Here is an 18,122-nt window from a genome sequence, read left to right as displayed (position 1 = left end):
CGCCGCCGCAGCTCGGCCTCGTCGTCGTCCCGCTCCTCCAGTGCTTCCCCGCCCCGGCCAAGCACACTAGCAGCACCACATCATCCCCACGAAGCTTCCCAGGCACTTCTCGTCCACTCTCCGGCCCTCCGGTCACCGGAACGCCGCCACCGAGCTTCCAAGCCCCGCCGCCGCCTCTGTCACCGCCGTTCCGCCGCTACAGCTCCTTCCCCGCCCAACTTCGGCCACCCACGTGACCGCCGTAAGCCCCTGAGCATTTCCCCTCCTTTTGCCCTCACCGTCGACGAGCTATCTCGCCGGAATTGCTCGCCGTTGATCTGTCCCCGAGAAGAAAACCGGCCAGGGACCTGATTGCTTTGTTTCAAAACTTTCCAGGGGCCTTTTTTGAAGAATCAGTGCCTTTTTTTCCATTTCCATTTCAGCTAGCTTTGAAAATTCATAGGGAATTGTAGAAAAATCCAAAAATGGCAAAACCAGTTCTGTTGTGTTCATAAAAATGAGATCTACAACTTTGGTTACTAAAGTGTAGTTTGAACTCATTTAGTTTTGCAGTTATTTAAATATTTTCAAAAAGGGATCTTTGTGTATAACTTGTGTGATTTAATTTTATTTCTTGCAATTCTTGGCTACTAGTTAGTTTAAGTAGTGTTTAGTGTTGTGTGAAAAATTCACAACCAGTACAAACTTGTAAATTGAATATTTTCAATTTTGGTCAAATTAAGTTCAAATAGCTAAGCTTTAGGTATAATTAATGCTAAATGTATTAAACCTATGATTAGAAATAACTTGCCTTAGCTTGATTGATGCTTACTTAAGGACAAATACTTAGCTGCTTAATGAGCTTATCTTTTTGTTGTTAATGATGGGTGTGTGTTAATTACAACTTTACCATAAAGTAAAGGCTTCACATATTATCACTAAACATCAATCCTTGCATTTCATGTAGACTCGCAGGTACTTGAAGACGGAGACTACGAATTAATCTTGGAACCCGAATCCGGGCTATCTGAATCCGGGCTATCTGAAGACTCCGTCCAAGTTACTGAGGAAGTGACTGAAGCCCCGAACCAAGGTTCGGAAGTTTTTAACTCGTCTGACCCTAGCTTCGCTTCTGAAGGCAAGCTCCGGTGCATAACCCAATTTTTTCCAATTTACACACTTACTTATTATTTCTGTATTATGCATTTAAGTTCTAGGAATTATAATGGAACCCTAGATGCATGTACCCTAGGAACCTTTGTAATGCTTATCCCGAGTCCTATCGCATAGATGCCTTGCTAATAGGACCGGTAGAAGTCGAGTGATTTCCTGTCGCTTGCGCGATATAGGAGTTGATTGTTTATCAATTCTGTCAATCATTATAAGGATGACGGACGGGGTCACGGTTATGGTAGAATTGATAACAGCATACCCCGTCTGTGTTGATGAAATTTGTTAAGGTCGGAAAGTGTAGTAGTAGTAGTCAAGTTTTTGAAAGTACTAGCCACATGCCGTAAAATATGGTACACGGTAAGCCTATTACCTAATTGGCTCGGCAAGTAGACTTACCCCACCACTCGACTTTGACTTTTGTTGTACGCACCGACGTGTGGGAATACGTGTTGCAAGGGCAACCAGGAGTACGGGTTTTATAGTCGCGCTACAGACGTACGTCCTGCACTTTGGAAGTGCGTATGGTCCTGCAGTCGCTTGTGGTGGCCCTGTTCCACGACCCGGAATATGATGGAAACGGTTGCCCGGAAAAATTGAAAATTTCTGAGCGTGTGAGTTAGGATCCCTTGCAAGGTATTGAAATTCGATTCAGAATCGTCCGTTTCTCGCGGAGATTGAGACTACTTGACACTTTTGCCACACGGAGTAACAAGTGTAACATGAGGGATACAACTTGTTGTTTGATAAAGATCTGCCTTGTTTGATTAGAAGTAATGCTCACCTAGAATGGATAAAACTACTAGAACTGATGGCTAAAATATGAAAAGTTAGTTCATAATCTTTGTTGCTTTTCAGCAAAAGAAACTTAGAGCTTCCAACCAAGCATGGTCTAGTTTCTGAGACGTTTCCTAGAACCCGGTTAAGTCTTGCTGAGTATTTTTATACTCAGTCTTGCTAGAACTGCTTTCAGGTATGCCGGTTGAGCACCAGGCTGATAGTACTTTCTGCCCCTTTGCTGTTCCGCCTGGTTGGTCCGTGGAATGGGATCCGTCCCCGGCCGGCATTAACCCTTCGGAGTAACACCATCGACTGGGCTACGCATGGTGCTGCTGATGGCGACGTTGTTAGTCGCGTTATCTTTCCGCTGTGACTTTGGTCAACGGGTGTTTACCCGTTGCTTTTAAACAACCCTTTGTTAATTGCTCCAGTCAGGGCTGGAGAAAACTGGTTTGTAATAATGCTACTTACTCTGTGGTAAAAGCTTGCACTGTTATGTACCTGGAGCTTATCTTGCATGAGTATAACCTACTTTGATCCTGTGAAACCGTGGTTGCATCGGGCGGTGACCCGACAGATCCATGGGTTGTTCCGTTTGAAGTGCATTTGAGATCATCTTACCTTTGTAGCGATGATTAGTGCACTTGAACCGGAATAATTCAGGCGGTTCTGCCACACGGTGGTGCTGTGGTGCACGGCGATACTGCATGAACAACCGAAAGGGCCGCTCATATGCCCAATGGTTAAGTAGAGCCGCATGTATTTGTTTTTTTTTTTTGAGATGGCGGCTATATATTGTCTTATTCGTAACGACACGGTGAGTCCTGAAGAAATACAAGTATGTGACCTACGCAATGGCCAAATAGGTTAATTACTGTCATGATTTATTTTTCTTGAATCCAATTTTACTTGAGTATATCCTAATCACCACTAAAAAGGGTCAGCCGCCTCTAACAAAACACCTGCCGTGAAATTATTGGATTCCAACCAGAGACCTCTCTCCCCTCGTCTAGTCTTCTTACCATCTCAGTTACAAGTAACCACTTCCTTACATATTCTTTTGACTCCACCTCTTTGTACCTTTGCTGTTGCGATTTAACACTGCTAATGACCCCATCAACTATAAAGTCCGATTTCATATGAAAAAGTTTCAAAGACAACCGACATATGAAAAAGTTTGTCTTCATGAGTATTGAGTATGATGCTGTGGCAGTGTAATCAGTACAAAAATGGTAATCAACTTATAAATAAAAATCTTGAAGCATTTCAGTTTTAGCCCCTTTTGAAAGATCGAACAAGTACAACTATATCCACAAAAGAAGGAAACAACGTAATGCGCCTATTGCGTGTAACAAGGCAGGAGAGATTTGCAAACTAAAGAGAGGCAGAGAGCACACGAAGAAACGCATTGTATTGTAGAAGATACATTATTATCACTGTCAAGATTCAAGAACCGAACTGTACTTGGTATGGAATTGCTGCGTGCATACGCCACGCACATATATAAAAGGGTCATGGGTCATCTGGCTGCCCGAACACGGCGCAGAGAAACGGCCCCTTTGGTCGCCCGTGCAGTATCGCCGGGCACCACAGCAGCAACGGCGCCCCGCGGTTGCCGGTAATCTCACGCATCCGCACCTGCACGCGTTCGCGCCGCCGGCGCTGGCCCTCCATGCGCTCGTACAGCTCGTCGGGCGGGCCCAGCCCCTCGCCGGTGGCGACGACGGGGACCGAGCCCACGGTCCCCGGCGGCACGCAGACGTCGGGCAGCTCGCCGTGCGCGAGCGGCACGCCCTCGTAGGCCACGTCCACGCGGTCCCCTCTGCCGCAGACGACCTGCCAGACGGCTTTGTTGTTGACGCGGAGGATGATGTTGAAGGTGGGCGACGCCACCGCGTCGGCGCTCCGCTCGAGCCCCTCGACGCCGGGCGCTTTCACCCAGTACTCGCTTGGCGGGAAGTCCGCCTGGCTGCCCCAGATACAGAAGAAGGGCACGAGTGCCAAGCAGAGCAGGATGGCTAATGCTTTCGCAATGCACGGGTGCTTCTCCATGAAATCCCGCTGATCATCGTCTTCCAGGAGGCCGGCGGCGGCCATGGCTCGCTGTCGGCGAAAACGAGATATGCGAGGGCCGACCGAGAAACCAAGTCAACAACCGGATCGGGCCTTGCTTTGATCGATACAACCTCACCTCGTTATCTATTGCGCAAGCTCCACATGTTCTCTTGATGTACGTGTCCTATGGAGGGCCGCGCCGCCCGCATCGTGTCGCCGGCGTTCAACGACACCTGCGTCGACAGCGCGCGCGTGGCCGTGACGTACTCGGGCGTGGCGCTCGGCTGGGCACGCGCGGAGCCGCGGGACTGCGCGGAGGGGCGCTGGGGCGAAGACGTCGAGGTGGTGGCGCGGGGAGGCGGGGTGGGGCTGTCGCAGCGCCTCCGCGACCGCATGGCATCTGACTGGCGCTCGGGCGCGGTGGAGCTCGATGTTAGCGTGACGATGTACCGGGAAGGCAGTTACATTGGCATGGATAATATAATTAAGCAAATAAGCGATGCATTTTCTATACATGTTTGTCATTGTTATGCAAGCTGAAATAATAAAAGTTCACTGCGCACGATTGGAAGCCTCAGACTATGCAAATTGGAAAGGAAATCTGAGTGGTCCATCCCCAGATCAGTGACCAAGTACCGATCAACCTTATTTTCGAATCATACTCTGGTTGCTTAGGCGTTATATCCCCTTGTACTGAATTTGTTTTGGGTTGTTTGGTCGATCTAGGGGAGATAAAATGAATTCAAATAACATGTCAACGTAATTAATTTAATCCCTCCTCCTATTGCTGATACCGGATCAAATTAAGTGGGATTCACCCCCTGATTATCTTTTTTCCTTTGAAGTTGACAACGGCGCCTGCAGTCTGTACAGGCGAGTGCAGTCTGCATTTTCCAGAACGCCGCCAAGCTGAGCGGTGTTTGGATTGCTTCAGATCGAGCGACGAGGCGTGTGCAGCAGGAACACTGCCCTGACTCTGTCTTCTCCAAGGTCTACCTACAGACTCGTGAGAGATGAGCTGTTGATGTATTTGCCAGATTACGAGAGGCTGCCACCCAAACCAGAGAATCGGGCAAACTATATTTACATTTGCGAAGCAGCGACTTACATTACATCAAATTTCATGCCGGGATCCAATTCCAGTAGGAGTTAAAGTTGTGACTCAAGTTCTTCAATTCTAAACAAAACTCCAAGAACCAAACAACGTATTAACAAACAGAGGGAAAAATCTAACAACTTTTACTCACAACCATCTCCAGGTGAGGAACGAGTATTTAGCCTGTCGCATGCATGGAGAGTTGGCCTACTACAGCACAAGTAAGTAGATTTCAGATATCTGTGCAAGTCTATAGGAGCTTCCAGAACATCTCGATGATCTGTGTCACGTCAAAACGCCGTCAGAGTTTTTTTCCTGTTATCTACCGCTCATCTATTCACTTCATAGAAGATATAGAACTCCAGGTTTTGTTTCTCATATATGTACACCCCAGGCTCAAATTGCAAGATTGAAGAGTCCATACCATTTGAACCACACTACTTCAGTTTGAGCAACTGATTATGCATCCAGCTGTTAGAAGTTCAGGGTTCATCAGACGTTCACCTGCTTAAAACAAGGCAGCACAACTAGTTAAAAACTCAGATTTGGAGTTTGGGCAAATATAGTCAGTCAGTCAGTCCAAAATTCATTAATGGCTGTTATTCAGGTTAAAATGGTCAGCCAATGTTCAGAGATGAAAGAGTCAATTCTATAGTAGCACTTGAACATTATGTGCATCCCTATAATATACATACAAAACTACTTTCAAGCAAAATGTATTGCTTCAAGCTGCAGATTGGCCAACCAAAATGTGAAATTTCATCAGTAGCATTCTCAGCTAGCTGGCAGAAAGGTTTGACAGAATAATTCCTAACCCAAGACGGGTCAATGTGATAAAAACTTTTAGAGGGGCATTTGATCGGCACACACCACTTTGTAATATGAGACTCCACTGAGGACCTAAACTTCGTTCATGCCTACTATTACGACAAAAGGAATGGCAAACCACCACACAAAATAAGTTTCAAGATGTTTGAACGGGGCTTTGTTTAATGAAATGGGCTGGGACTTTAAGCACTTTCTTTCGATGAAAAAAATATCTAAGAAGTATAATTATTTAACATTTTCTATGGAATTCATTAAGCACTTCGATGCTATACTAAAAAGGAACTTAATTAGAAAACTGAAGGATGATATATATCTTACTAGAAGCATTCCTGTAGTCTACTCCTCAAGTAGTTTGCTGCTTCTCGAGTTGCATGACAGAGCATGACAATGACGTCTAAACCTCTGAACACTGCAGCAACGAGTGTAGCAATCTAAAAAAGGAAAAAAAAATGCAACAAAGTCATCCAATGTCTAGAGCACGCTTTCCTTTGTCCCAATAACAAATTTGGTGCTTACCTTTAATGCTAGTTGCTTTAGCAAATGTTCCCAAAACGTCTCATCCAGTGGAATGAGACATAAAACAGCAGGAATAGCAGCTAAGAGTGCAAGTATGAGTGTCTTCATCTCGAACTCAACCAATGGTCCCTGTATTAGTATTAGAAACCATGACAAGTATGCAAATAAAATATGTTAGTACCATAAAAATGATATATACATCATAGTTGCAGCTATTAGAACAATCAGCCCTAATGCTTATGTTCTATAATTTATCCAAAATTTCAGCTACAGTTCTATTTTCTTGATTATTAAAAGAAAGACCAACTTTAACTTTGGTTTCAACATGGTCCTATATGTTGAGCATGTTGCACACTGACGACAAATCAAGCATGTGAACAACGTACAGTTATGTAGCAAGTCATAGTGAATATGCGCATTACAATAAAGGAAATATACTCAACATTAACTGAACTTATCAAACCTGAGTAGTGAAGCGCAGTGCATGCATGCATATAGTGACTGGAATGAGAATGAGCTCCAACATAACAGTAGTAACCTTAAAATAGATGAAGTCTGTAAGCAATATTGAGAGATAACCGATGCATATATATCCAACAATGAATCTGGTAATCAGAACATCCTGCAAATTATTTGTGTATTCAAATGGTGCAGTTAGTTCATAATCGTGCTGACCATACCGAACGAAGAGATAGCTTAGCTACACATTAATTCAGGCTATTTATACCTGAGTTATAGGATAGTGTTTCACCAAGCTCAATAGTAGAATTATGCTGAGAATCAGGGTAATGGATGGACCAAGAAGCTTGGCAAGTTGGCTTGGAGAACGATAATCGATGTGGAGAGAATCTGACTCCTTCACTGTAATCATGATTGACGTGACGCTGTGAAAAAGCGAAGCTAAAAGCCACCACTGGCATCGCCTAGCCAGACCAATGTCAGCAATGTGGTGTAGTCTCAACACTCTACAGCTGCAAGGACACATTTTTTTTTTGCAACTACAAATGTAAGTACTAATGTACATGCAATTATTAGTGCAAATTCATGAAAACTAAAATCAGGATGTACAACGTTGGACTTACATAGTCAGTACATGTGTAAACAAGTATTCTAGCTGTTACCTCTTTGTGTTACTTTAGCCATTTTGCTAGTATTTCGGGGAAAACGAAAACTAGCAAGTATGTACTTGAAACCAATGAAATATCTGTAGACCCGTAACAGATTGCACTCTAGACCATCAAGACAACAACATTCTTAATCTTGAGTCCATGACACTTGTATTATAGAATCCACCACATATTCCACGACAACAATAACCAAGCCACAGACCAGATATTGTGGTAGTTCCAATTATTCCTTTCCACAAATAAAAAAGATGGTGAAGCATTAGAAACTAAATCTTGATAAGCAAGAAGGACATTTGAATAGTGACATGGAGAAATTCTAACTGTGTCCCAAGCAAACATCATGATTGCTCATGTCACCATTGATATATATATCATGAAACTGATTGACCATATGGGGTAACATAAGTGAAATTTGAGGGACACATCTAGACATCTCCTAAATGTTATAGATACTTACAACGGTGCCCATGCAACAAGGATCGATGCAAGCGAACCTGAAATTAAGATTCAGGAAATATTTAAGGCCAATGGTTATTCTATTAAGTAATAAGTAGCTCTAATGAAAAATCTGTTTTCATTCCATACCGATGATATCAAATACCAGCCCCAGCATGCGCTTCAGTAAGAAACATAAACATCAAGTCAGGTCGAATGCCATAGAAAAGGTAAATAAAGAAACTCAAACACGCAACAGGTTATATGACATGAAATCGAATTAAAGGTATGTTAAGACTAATTAAGCATCAGTTATTTGATCTCGTATTTGCTACGCAGTATCAAAGCATCACTCATCTTCGTATAATCTACCATGGTACCGAAATACCTACAGGATTCATATTTAACCATTTTTGTGTAGATTTTTCAGGGCAGTTGCTATATGGAAAATTGCACGTTCATAACCAAAAATATCTCTAACTTTACCAACAGTGCAAAAGGCAAGACAGTAGTACTCATCAATACCAACTATACAGTTCAGTTTGACTTTTGGACTAAACTTCAATCAAGCTCACAGAGAAAAAAAATGGTTCGAAGTAATTTGGATTGCGCTTCTCAGTGGGAGACTGATCAACAAGTGGAGGCAATCAGTTTGCAAGAAACATATAAGGTGCCTAGACTGGAGTATAATAATATAAACCAACAGAAGTCAAATCAGGCCAGAAGAACAAACACTACTAAGGTAGCACTACAAAACAGTCTGCTTCCGGTAAGAGATTAACCATTCTATAACGTAATTGTCAGACATAGTGAGACTGTGAGACAGTCCCCTCAAACCACGAAGATTCAAAGAACAAGAGTAATTGACCAGCTATTATTGGGAACCGACTAAGCAATGATCAGCTAGAAAAACAGCTGAGTTCATCTAAATAACTACTATATTGACCCTTTGAACAATTCTCACCTAAGTTTAAAGTTTGCAATTAACTAGAAGCTGTTAAAGTTCTTCACCAAAGGCCAGACAGTAATTCAATGGCCAATTGGGACTTCCATCCACAAATAATTGGTGAAATCTGCGTATGAACGTAAATTTGTTCTATGTACATTAGGAGGGGGAAATCTGTGTACCTAGTAGCCAACTCCTATATCCTATAATTGGTGAACTGAACATAGGGTTTCATCTATTGCTATAGCCAATCCACACGACTACACGAACGAACATACAGCGTGAGAGGGGGGATGGTGGGAGGTGAGGCAAGCGAACAAACTATGGCACTTGAGTTATCAGAAAAACATTTGTAAACATGGTGCATTTTCGAATATGGTTTCGATTTGCAGGAATCCCCCTCGATGCCCCTAAGCACACGAACACGAATCGCGACTCTCACACACGAACGCAAACCGAAACTCTCCCAAGCACCGAAGCACGCAAACAAGCAGACGGGAACCAACTTGTCCAAACACATAAACACGAACGAGAATCAACTAACGCGAATCAATCCGTGGGGAGAAAGGGAGAGAGGTGGGGAGAGGAGGACATACTGGAGAGGCCATTCCGATCCCCCCCGGAGATGCGAGCAGCGGGGGAAGCTTCGGATCGTTCGGCCGCCACTCCCTTCTGGCGCCGAGATAAACCGCTCAACCACGGCTACGCCAGAACGCACTGGGCGTCGGGTATTTGTAGGTAGATTGAACTCCATATCGGCGGCAAGTTTGGCCTTGGGGGATGGGTGAACGGAACACGGGGAGAACCGGAGAAGTGCTTGCGCCTCGAGTATGGGGGGTTGGCGGCGGCGCTCTCGAGTCTCACATCACAGGGGAAGTACTTGCGATAGAAATTTCAAAAAAGTCCTCCTAGAACGTACAGGAAGTTGCAAAACTCCCTCTCCCCGGTCTCGCCCCTCTCTGTACATTTCTATTAGTAAAAATAACTGTACGTTGCCATAGGAACTTCCTTCACAAGGCAAGTCACGCCTGTCCGCATCTTTTTCTTCTTCTCATGTTACTGAGCTTCTATCTTAGCTCATTTTGTATTTACAAGAGAAACATAAAATAACAGGAGACTTCAATCCTAACCTAAGCTCCGTCCACTTTCAATTCTACATCTGATTAATAACAAATATAATGAACCAAAGTTAATAACAGATCAGGAAAATAGTTCGCTCTTTAAAAATAGGTAGAGATGAAACGAGAGGCGCATCCTAAAATTTTACATGACAGTATCCTCATTCATATATAATTCTTCCAAATATAAATTAGCCTTATGTCTGATCATTTATCAGGTCGGATAAAAGAACTGATGTTTTTTTCTTACAATTGGACCTGACCTGACCCCTCACCGAGCCAAAAGGTTTGGCTCGAGACCGAACTGGACACGTGGTCGGGCCGAGCAAAACACCATTTTTTTGTATAATTCTCTCGTTAGGTTGGATTTTTCAGATTTCATATTAAAAAAATCAACTCGTTTTCGTCACAAATTTGTAATGGGTCATAAATTTTGGCCGAGCCCAACCACATATTGGTCAGATTAGATCCGGTCGGATTTTCTTTTTTTCGGATGGGTCGGATCGGAAATCCCATGATGAGGTATGGTTTGGCCTCAAACATATCTTAACACTTTACGTTCATGTTAACTAATGCATTCATCAGCATATAAACACAGTGCACGTACCTTTCCAAAGACAAGTTATCGCAACGTACTATTGCCATAGTAACCGGATTTAAAACAATGCTGCAAACTTCTTGTTAAGAAACATAGAATGTTACGTGCTGAGCCTAAGCTGACAAACCAGCAACGTTATCATCAATCAACAAATGACTAGACAATATAAAAACCGAACAATAATAGAATTCCTTCGACGTCACATATATTATGAATTTTAAGTACTCGGTAGCGGCACAAACTGAGGCGGTTGCCCGAGGATTGGGCAAACGAATGGCCCCGGGGGTCGCCCATGCAGCACCGCCGTGCACCACAGCAGCAACGGCCAATCGCCGCTGCCGGTTAGCCCATGCATCCGCACGCGCACCACCAGCGACACACGCTCGCCGCGCCGCCGGCGCTGCCGCTCCATGCGCTCGTACAGCTCGCCGGGCAGGCCCAGCCCTTCGCTGGTGGCGACGAAGGGGACCGAGCCCACGACACCCGGCGGCACGCAGAAGTCCGGCAGCTCGCCGTGCGCGAGCGGGACGCCCTCGTACGACACGTCCACGCGGTCCCCCTTGCCGCAGATCTTCCGGTACCAGTTGCCCTCGTTGTTGACGCGGAGGGTGATGTTGAAGGTGGGCGCCGCCGCAGCGTCGACGCTCCGGTCCAGGCCCTCGACGCCGGGCACCTTCACCCAGAACTCGGGGTCCACGAAGCCGAAGATGATGTTCCAAATGACCAGGAGCACCAGCGTTGGCAACAAGGCCACGCTCGTTGTGAACACAACGCACTTTGCACACGGACTCCTCTCCAGCAGATCCCGGCGGTCGTCATCGTCTTCTGGTAGGAGGCCGGCGGCCATGGAGATTATACACCGTGCCGCCGGGAACGATGGGAGGGCCGGGAAGGGAAGAAGAAACAAATCGGCAACTAACCGGACCTGGCTTTCGATACACGCCGCCTTGGTTATACAGCAGTCCATGTTGTCTTGGATATATATATACATAGTACAAGATTGAATCCAAATCGTTCTACATACGTAGGATACCGGGACTCCGGCGAAGCTGAGACGCCACGACGCCAACAACACCAACACGGAGTCGTACGAGATCTTGCTGTTTTTTTTTGTGTAACAGAACGTATGTAGGTATATATATATACCTTCCCCTAGCTAACCCTTGTTCGTTAATTCCGTGCTGAACAAACAATGGGTCTGGGCATCGACCTCGAAACGGCGGCGGCGGCGGCGGCGGCTGAGCCCTTCCATGACACGAAAGCCGCCGACCCGCATCGTCACGCGGCATCAGGCGGCCGCCGCGGCTGCTGCTCGCGGGCCTCCTGCTCGTCCCCATCTGCCGACGACGACCCCTCCTTCTTACTCGTATCCGTATGGGCAGGTGGAGGCACGCTGTTCGCGTTGCTCGCGATCGCTGCCATGTTAATGTGGCTGTACCCCACGCCCTCCTACTCCGTCCACCTCACAGGCTACGAGGGCATCGACCCCGGCCGCGCCGCCCGCATTGTCTCACCGGCGTTCAACGTCACGCTCCGGATGAACGGCACGGCCTGCGCCGACACCGCGCTCGTGGCCGTGACGTACTCTGACGTGGCGCTCGGCTGGGCACGCGCGGAGCCGCGGGACTGCGCGGAGGGGCGATGGGCCAAGGACCTAGAGGTGGTGGCGCGGGGAGGCGAGGTGGGGCTGTCGCGCCGCCTCCGCGACCACATGGCGTCTGACTGGCGCTCCGGCGAGGTGGAGCTCGGTGTTACCGTGATGATGTACCGCCTAGCAGGCTGGCGGGGCACTGTCGGAGAAATTATTCCTCGGACGTTCGACGGCAAGGTTAAGATGACGAGGGAGGTCACACGAACGACTTAGCTTAGCTAGAGGTCTGTTAGTGCTAGTTGTGGTCCTTTGCTCAGCATAGAGTCTTTTTGGCAACATCTGGTGTAATCTCTCAATTCTTGTTTAAATTGAGTCTAAAGTACATGATGTCATATGCATATTATAGTTTAGCTTTTGCTATTTTTTCATGAATAATATGTTTTCATATTATTGAAAGAATTCCGAATAACCTAGTACTACTGCTGAAATATATATATATATATTATTTATCCTCACAAAAAAGATGTATTAGTCAAAACCGTTCATTAGGAAGAATATGTCCCCGGAAGAGAAGTAGAAGGGATATATAGAGTATGTTTCCTCAAAGGTCACATATAACTTTCGGACCAAGTGAGTTAATACAAATCTGGAACTAAATTTGTGCGTTGCCGTTCGACGCGGCTTGATATATGTTATGCCATTATCTGTTTTCTTAAAAAAATTTAGTCTGTATGTGTACTAATTATATATAGGCATAAGTCTTATTATGATTCTATCACCTTAATGTATTGTCTATGATTAATAAGTTTTTTCCTTATCAGAAACAGAAAACAATACTAACTAATCTCTTTATACACTGCCGAAACCTTGGGCCTTTTTGGATACGCCAGCCCACTTGCAAGCTTCTGCTTATATGGGCTCGTTTCCCACGTACAAAACATACCACAGGTCGGTCCACGAGAGATGCGTAGCCACGTCCAGCCCAAACCAGTGGCTACCCAGCTCTTATTTATGATCTCGGCGTGTGTTCTTCCGATTTCTCTAGCGCTCGCCGCCTCCTGAACTCCTCTGTCCTCTCCCTCCTCCGTGGACTCACCCCAACCGACCGGCGAGCCGTGGTGCCCGCCCTCGTCGCAGGAACCGCCCCACCCGAGAAAGTTACGCTCTGTGACACTCGCCGGAGCACCACCGACCCGGCAGCGATGGCCGAGGAGGTGAAGCACCTGGAGACGCGCGCGGCCGAGCGCCCCGTGTGGCTCATGAAATGCCCCACCGTCGTCTCCCGCGCCTGGCAGGAGGCCGCCGCCGCCGCCGCCACCACCTCCAACCCAGAGGCCGGAGGCCCTAACCCTAACCCGGTGGTCGCCAAGGTCGTCCTCTCCCTCGACCCCCTCCGCGACGAGCAGCCTACCAAGGCAAGCCTCCTCCCCTCTCTGCTCTTTACATCCTCTAGTCTCGGTGTGAATATCTGTTCCGGCCTGATTTGTATGGTAATGTAGGCCAAACTGTTGTTGGGATGGGGATGGGATTGGTGAATTTAGTCCGCCAAGTTATCTCGATGTCATGGGGAGGTTCAGCGGATTGATTTTGATGGTGCTTTTGAGAACCGTGATGATTTAAGTTATCGGACCTTTATATGATATCTGAATGGCACATGTACTTAAAGAACTTGTATTTCATTATGTGAATATGGTAATCTGACCTTTGAAGCGACGCAAAACATCCCTACGAGGGCATAGTTCATTTTCTGTATATTCGGCATATTTTCACTCCCATAACAAGTGATTTATTGATGCAATCATGCTAAACCAGATCACGATTTGATCGTGCTTTCAAAATACAATCATTTTGAAACCTAGCTATAGTCATAAGGCATAACCTGAAAGGTGTCAATTATAGGTGTCTGTTTACCTTTTCTTTTGGCTACTGTTATGTGTTACATCATAACCCTCTGAACAACCTGATTCCTGAACCCTTGGTATGGAACATGCAGTTGCCGATTCTGAATTTACTTCAGCGAATGATAAGGGCAGCTCTTTTCATAGTTTCGTGAAGGAAACCCTGTGTATTTTACTGCCATTAGAAAGTCACCTGATTTTAACCTTCAGCACCATAAAAATTGTACAGGGGTTTAGCATAACATATCTCTGCAATTAATTTGTGAATAAACAGCAGGGATAGATGGGTTTGCGTGCTCAATATTGCTGTAGAACTTGACTGCCAATTTCTATGCCTGCATTCTTGTTGGAATTCAACAGCGGGGATAGATGAATTTGTGTTCTCAATATTTGTATAGAAGCTGAATTTATAAGCCTACACTCAGTGGCACGGGAGAAGGAAAAGGATGGGCTTTGTGCAGTTCATGTATTTATTTTAAAGAGATGGAATAAATTCCTCTCATGCTCTTCATGAGTATGTCCAGCTATCCAGCTATTCAATCAGATCGTATAAGAGCATTCTTCTTCAATGGTACTGCTACTCTCTTGTTATGTACCTATGTTTCTTACACTGTGTTAATGGCATAACAGTTCAAGATGGAGATGGCTCAAACAAACAATGGCAATACACCAAAGAGTTACTCTCTGAATATGTACAATGACTTTGTGCCAATGTGCATCTTTTCTGAGTCTAACCAAGGTTGGAACCATATCATCTCTCAATTTCTTCATGATGTTTGCATGTATTTTTTTCATCTCAATCTGCATTAACTTTCCTATAAATAAATCTTAAACTCACTTGTTGCTGTGGCTGGCGTGCACTACTCATTTTAAGTACAAGCTTTTTAAATGTAATGTTATATGCTCCCTTCTGTAAAAAAGGTCCCCAATAGAGTACATACCCACTCACATGTTTTACGTTTATGATCATACAGGTTAACATGTGTTAAATGATTTATCAATGTCTAAAGCTGTCCGGCAACATCTAATAAGGTTAAATAATTAGTAACTGCTTGCTAGCCAACTCTATCAAACCTTCTTCAGCGCCTCTTAATGAGGTGGTTTGTCATGCTTGTAAATGTTTTTTTTTACCAATCATGTAGTTCATGAATTATAATATCAAAATTCCATGCATCCTACTCATGTTGAAAAATAAATATCTGCTTGGTTTGGAGTTCATAGGCCTCATCTTCTTTGGCAACTGCTAATCTATACAGTCCGATTTGTACCTTATCATGCTACTTATTGAATCGTGGAGGACATATGCTGTGTGCATATCGCACTAATATACTTGTTCCGTGTTTCCCTGTAGCCCAGTCCAATCCTCTAGTTTTCCTTCATGTGCTGAACTATTTTCTTCTAAAAGCTTATATAGCCTAAACTTATTCTTTAAGCACCAATTTGATAGTTTGATTCCACTGTTAACTCACTTTCTGCTTTTGAACTCTCAATATATTTCACTTAACAAGAAAATTCACATAACCTTTTCAATTTCACTATGTGATGACATATCACGTAGGTGGTAAAGGTAGCATATTAAGCTTTGGTTAGTGCATGACCGTGCAGTAGTCCGTAAAACTTTATGTTACTTGTGTTTTCTGAGGCTTGCACCGAGTCCATGATTTTTACTCTGAATAATATTTCCTATATGAAACAATTGTGACATCACAGGGAAATATGCATGTGAAGGGAAAGTTGAGAACAAGTTTGACATGAAACTACACAGTGAAAATCTTGCGGATTATGGAAAGTTATGCCGTGAGAGAACTACCAAGTGTATGGCTAAACCAAGAAAGAGTGGAGATGACTGGTCAGATGATGATTTCCCCCACAGCCCACACACTTGTGCATGTCTCAATAAAATTGCCCTTTTTGCCTTCACTTCTTGTAGGTACTTGCGGATGACCATGGAAGTCGCATGAGACCCATGCCTGGCATGGTTGGCCTGATGCCTACTTCTGCTACAAATGCAAAGGTTAGGCAACTCCCCAACTATCCAATGCCTATTGCCTAGGTTACTAGTTTTAATACTGGTTGCTGTTTTCTGAAGTCACAATTTCTATCCTGCACCTCACATTTTTCTTAAAATTTTCACTTGATGGTTTCATGGGTCATGATCGTGCAAATACTAATAAAGAATCTCATTACTTGTAATGTCTTTTGTCTATCAGGAGAAGAAGAAGCCAGTACCACCACGATCTTTTGAAACAAAAAGAACACGAAGGGGTCGTACAGAAATGGAGAATATCCTATTCAAGCTTTTCGAGAGGCAGCCAAATTGGTCGCTAAAGCAGCTTATGCAAGAGACAGACCAACCTGAGGTACATTTCTCCCTTATTTCCCTCTAATTCTATTCAGAAAGCATGGGTTCCCTACTACAATTACTTCATTTTTTATGTCATGAGGCATCACTTACAAATTGTCTGCACTTGGTTTGGTCTATGCAGCAATTCCTGAAGGACATACTGAACGACCTCTGTGTCTACAATAAAAGAGGACCGAATCAAGGGACGCACGAGCTCAAGCCTGAATACAAGAAGTCGACAGAGGACAACAATGCTACTTGAAGAAGTTCTTCCTCTGATTCGCCAAACACGAGCTCCCCAGTCCCGACCGATGGGAACTCCAGTTGCTACTCATATGCAGGGTTAACCTTACCGGTAAGTGAAAAAACCAAGGTAGTTGATAAACGTGTTTATCGGATTTCTCGGAGATTTATCAGTTTATCCTTTTCTTTCCGATTAAATTGTGAAAAAAATCCCTCAAACTATACATAAATAATCTAGATTATCTCCAAACAATCTAACATGAAAAACTAAGACATCATAATACGTAGGAATAAGAAGACATATGGGCTAGGAGGAAGGGGTTTGCCGAGCTAGTATTCTTTGGGCATGAATTCAAAATGGCCGAAATTTTGGATGTGTGTAAGTCATAATCATATGTATAGTAGAAGGTCACTCCTATTTTGAAATTTATATTTGTGTATCTAAGAAGTCATGTGCAAGAGAGCACTTAATTGATGATTGAAATAGTCTTGCAATGTATTGTTTTATTTTTTTATTGATAAGTATTTGTGTTGGAAATGGTGCCCAAGTACTCCTACTTTGTTTCTCAACCAACTTAATGAAGTACATTTTACTACTTCACCTTTTTTTTTGCAATTACATAGTATAACTCAGACACTCACAACGCATGCACACTCACTTTGTTTGTTTAGTCTCAATTTGCTCCCTTAAACTTTTGTAGTTAGTGCAATCTACTCCCTGAGTCTTTTTTTTCCTCATGTACAAGACTACAAGTCGAGTTTTAAGTTTAAAATTTTGCAAGAAAATATGGTATCCTGTGTTAGAAAAATGTTTTATGAAAGTAAACCCTTCGAGGTTAGTTTAATTGTTTTTTGCATGGCGCGTGCGCTTTCCTGTCCCGAAGTCCGTGGAGTGAAGATTTCTGTCTGTTTGGATTCTAATGACTTGTACAATCTGCCGCTGTGACTGCTGAATTTGTTGAAGTATAGGACTCTTCACTCTTATCTGGTTTCGTACTCTAGTCCGCATGAAAGACATACATCAACCCGTATCCAGATTCCAACCTAACTCCGTTAACACTTAACATGGAGTGCTATAACGAAGCGCGGTTGTATCCACGTCTAGTTGTTACTCTTTAGCTTGTTTTGTTCGGCCTACGTACGTACGGTCCACAAGTCATCTCCCCGGCCGATATCCATGGGCGCCGGCCTCCTAGACGATGAGCGCGGCTCCGTGGAGAGGCGCAACAGGAATAGTGGCATCGTGTCCGCATTGTTTCTCATCGCGGTACAATGCTTACCGTTCGTACTGACCGTTCACGACTTCGTCTCTACGACCTCTCGCCGCCCGAGTTCTGGGTGAAGCTGCCCGCCGTCGAGGGGCTCGACAGGAGTGCCGACGCGGTGACCGCGCCCACC

General features: G+C 44.6%; 1 protein-coding gene across 1 annotated transcript; it reads left to right on the top strand.

Moving 5' to 3' along the window:
* Positions 1-13,219: 13,219 nt before the first annotated feature.
* On the top strand, positions 13,220-17,262 carry LOC112893904 (general transcription factor IIF subunit 2-like). The gene is made up of 6 exons (XM_025961430.1): positions 13,220-13,654; positions 14,768-14,876; positions 15,848-15,979; positions 16,072-16,151; positions 16,348-16,497; positions 16,624-17,262. Exons 1-6 carry the CDS (start codon positions 13,442-13,444, stop codon positions 16,741-16,743), a joined length of 804 nt encoding a protein of 267 aa, XP_025817215.1. The 5' UTR covers positions 13,220-13,441; the 3' UTR covers positions 16,744-17,262.
* Positions 17,263-18,122: the final 860 nt, after the last annotated feature.

Source organism: Panicum hallii, chromosome 5 (genome assembly GCF_002211085.1).
Source record: "Panicum hallii strain FIL2 chromosome 5, PHallii_v3.1, whole genome shotgun sequence".
NCBI classification, from domain to species: Eukaryota; Viridiplantae; Streptophyta; class Magnoliopsida; order Poales; family Poaceae; genus Panicum; species Panicum hallii.
This window is presented reverse-complemented; position numbering and strand designations above follow the sequence as displayed.

What these genes read in the sequence shown, in the direction of transcription:
- LOC112893904 (XM_025961430.1), top strand. Translation starts at nt 13,442, where the DNA reads ATGGCCGAGGAGGTGAAGCACCTGGAGACGCGCGCGGCCGAGCGCCCC. An exon ending in TAAACCAAGAAAGAGTGGAG is followed by an intron (nt 15,980 to 16,071) that starts ATGACTGGTCAG and finishes TCTTGTAGGTAC; the next exon opens with TTGCGGATGACCATGGAAGT. An exon ending in AAGAGACAGACCAACCTGAG is followed by an intron (nt 16,498 to 16,623) that starts GTACATTTCTCC and finishes TGGTCTATGCAG; the next exon opens with CAATTCCTGAAGGACATACT.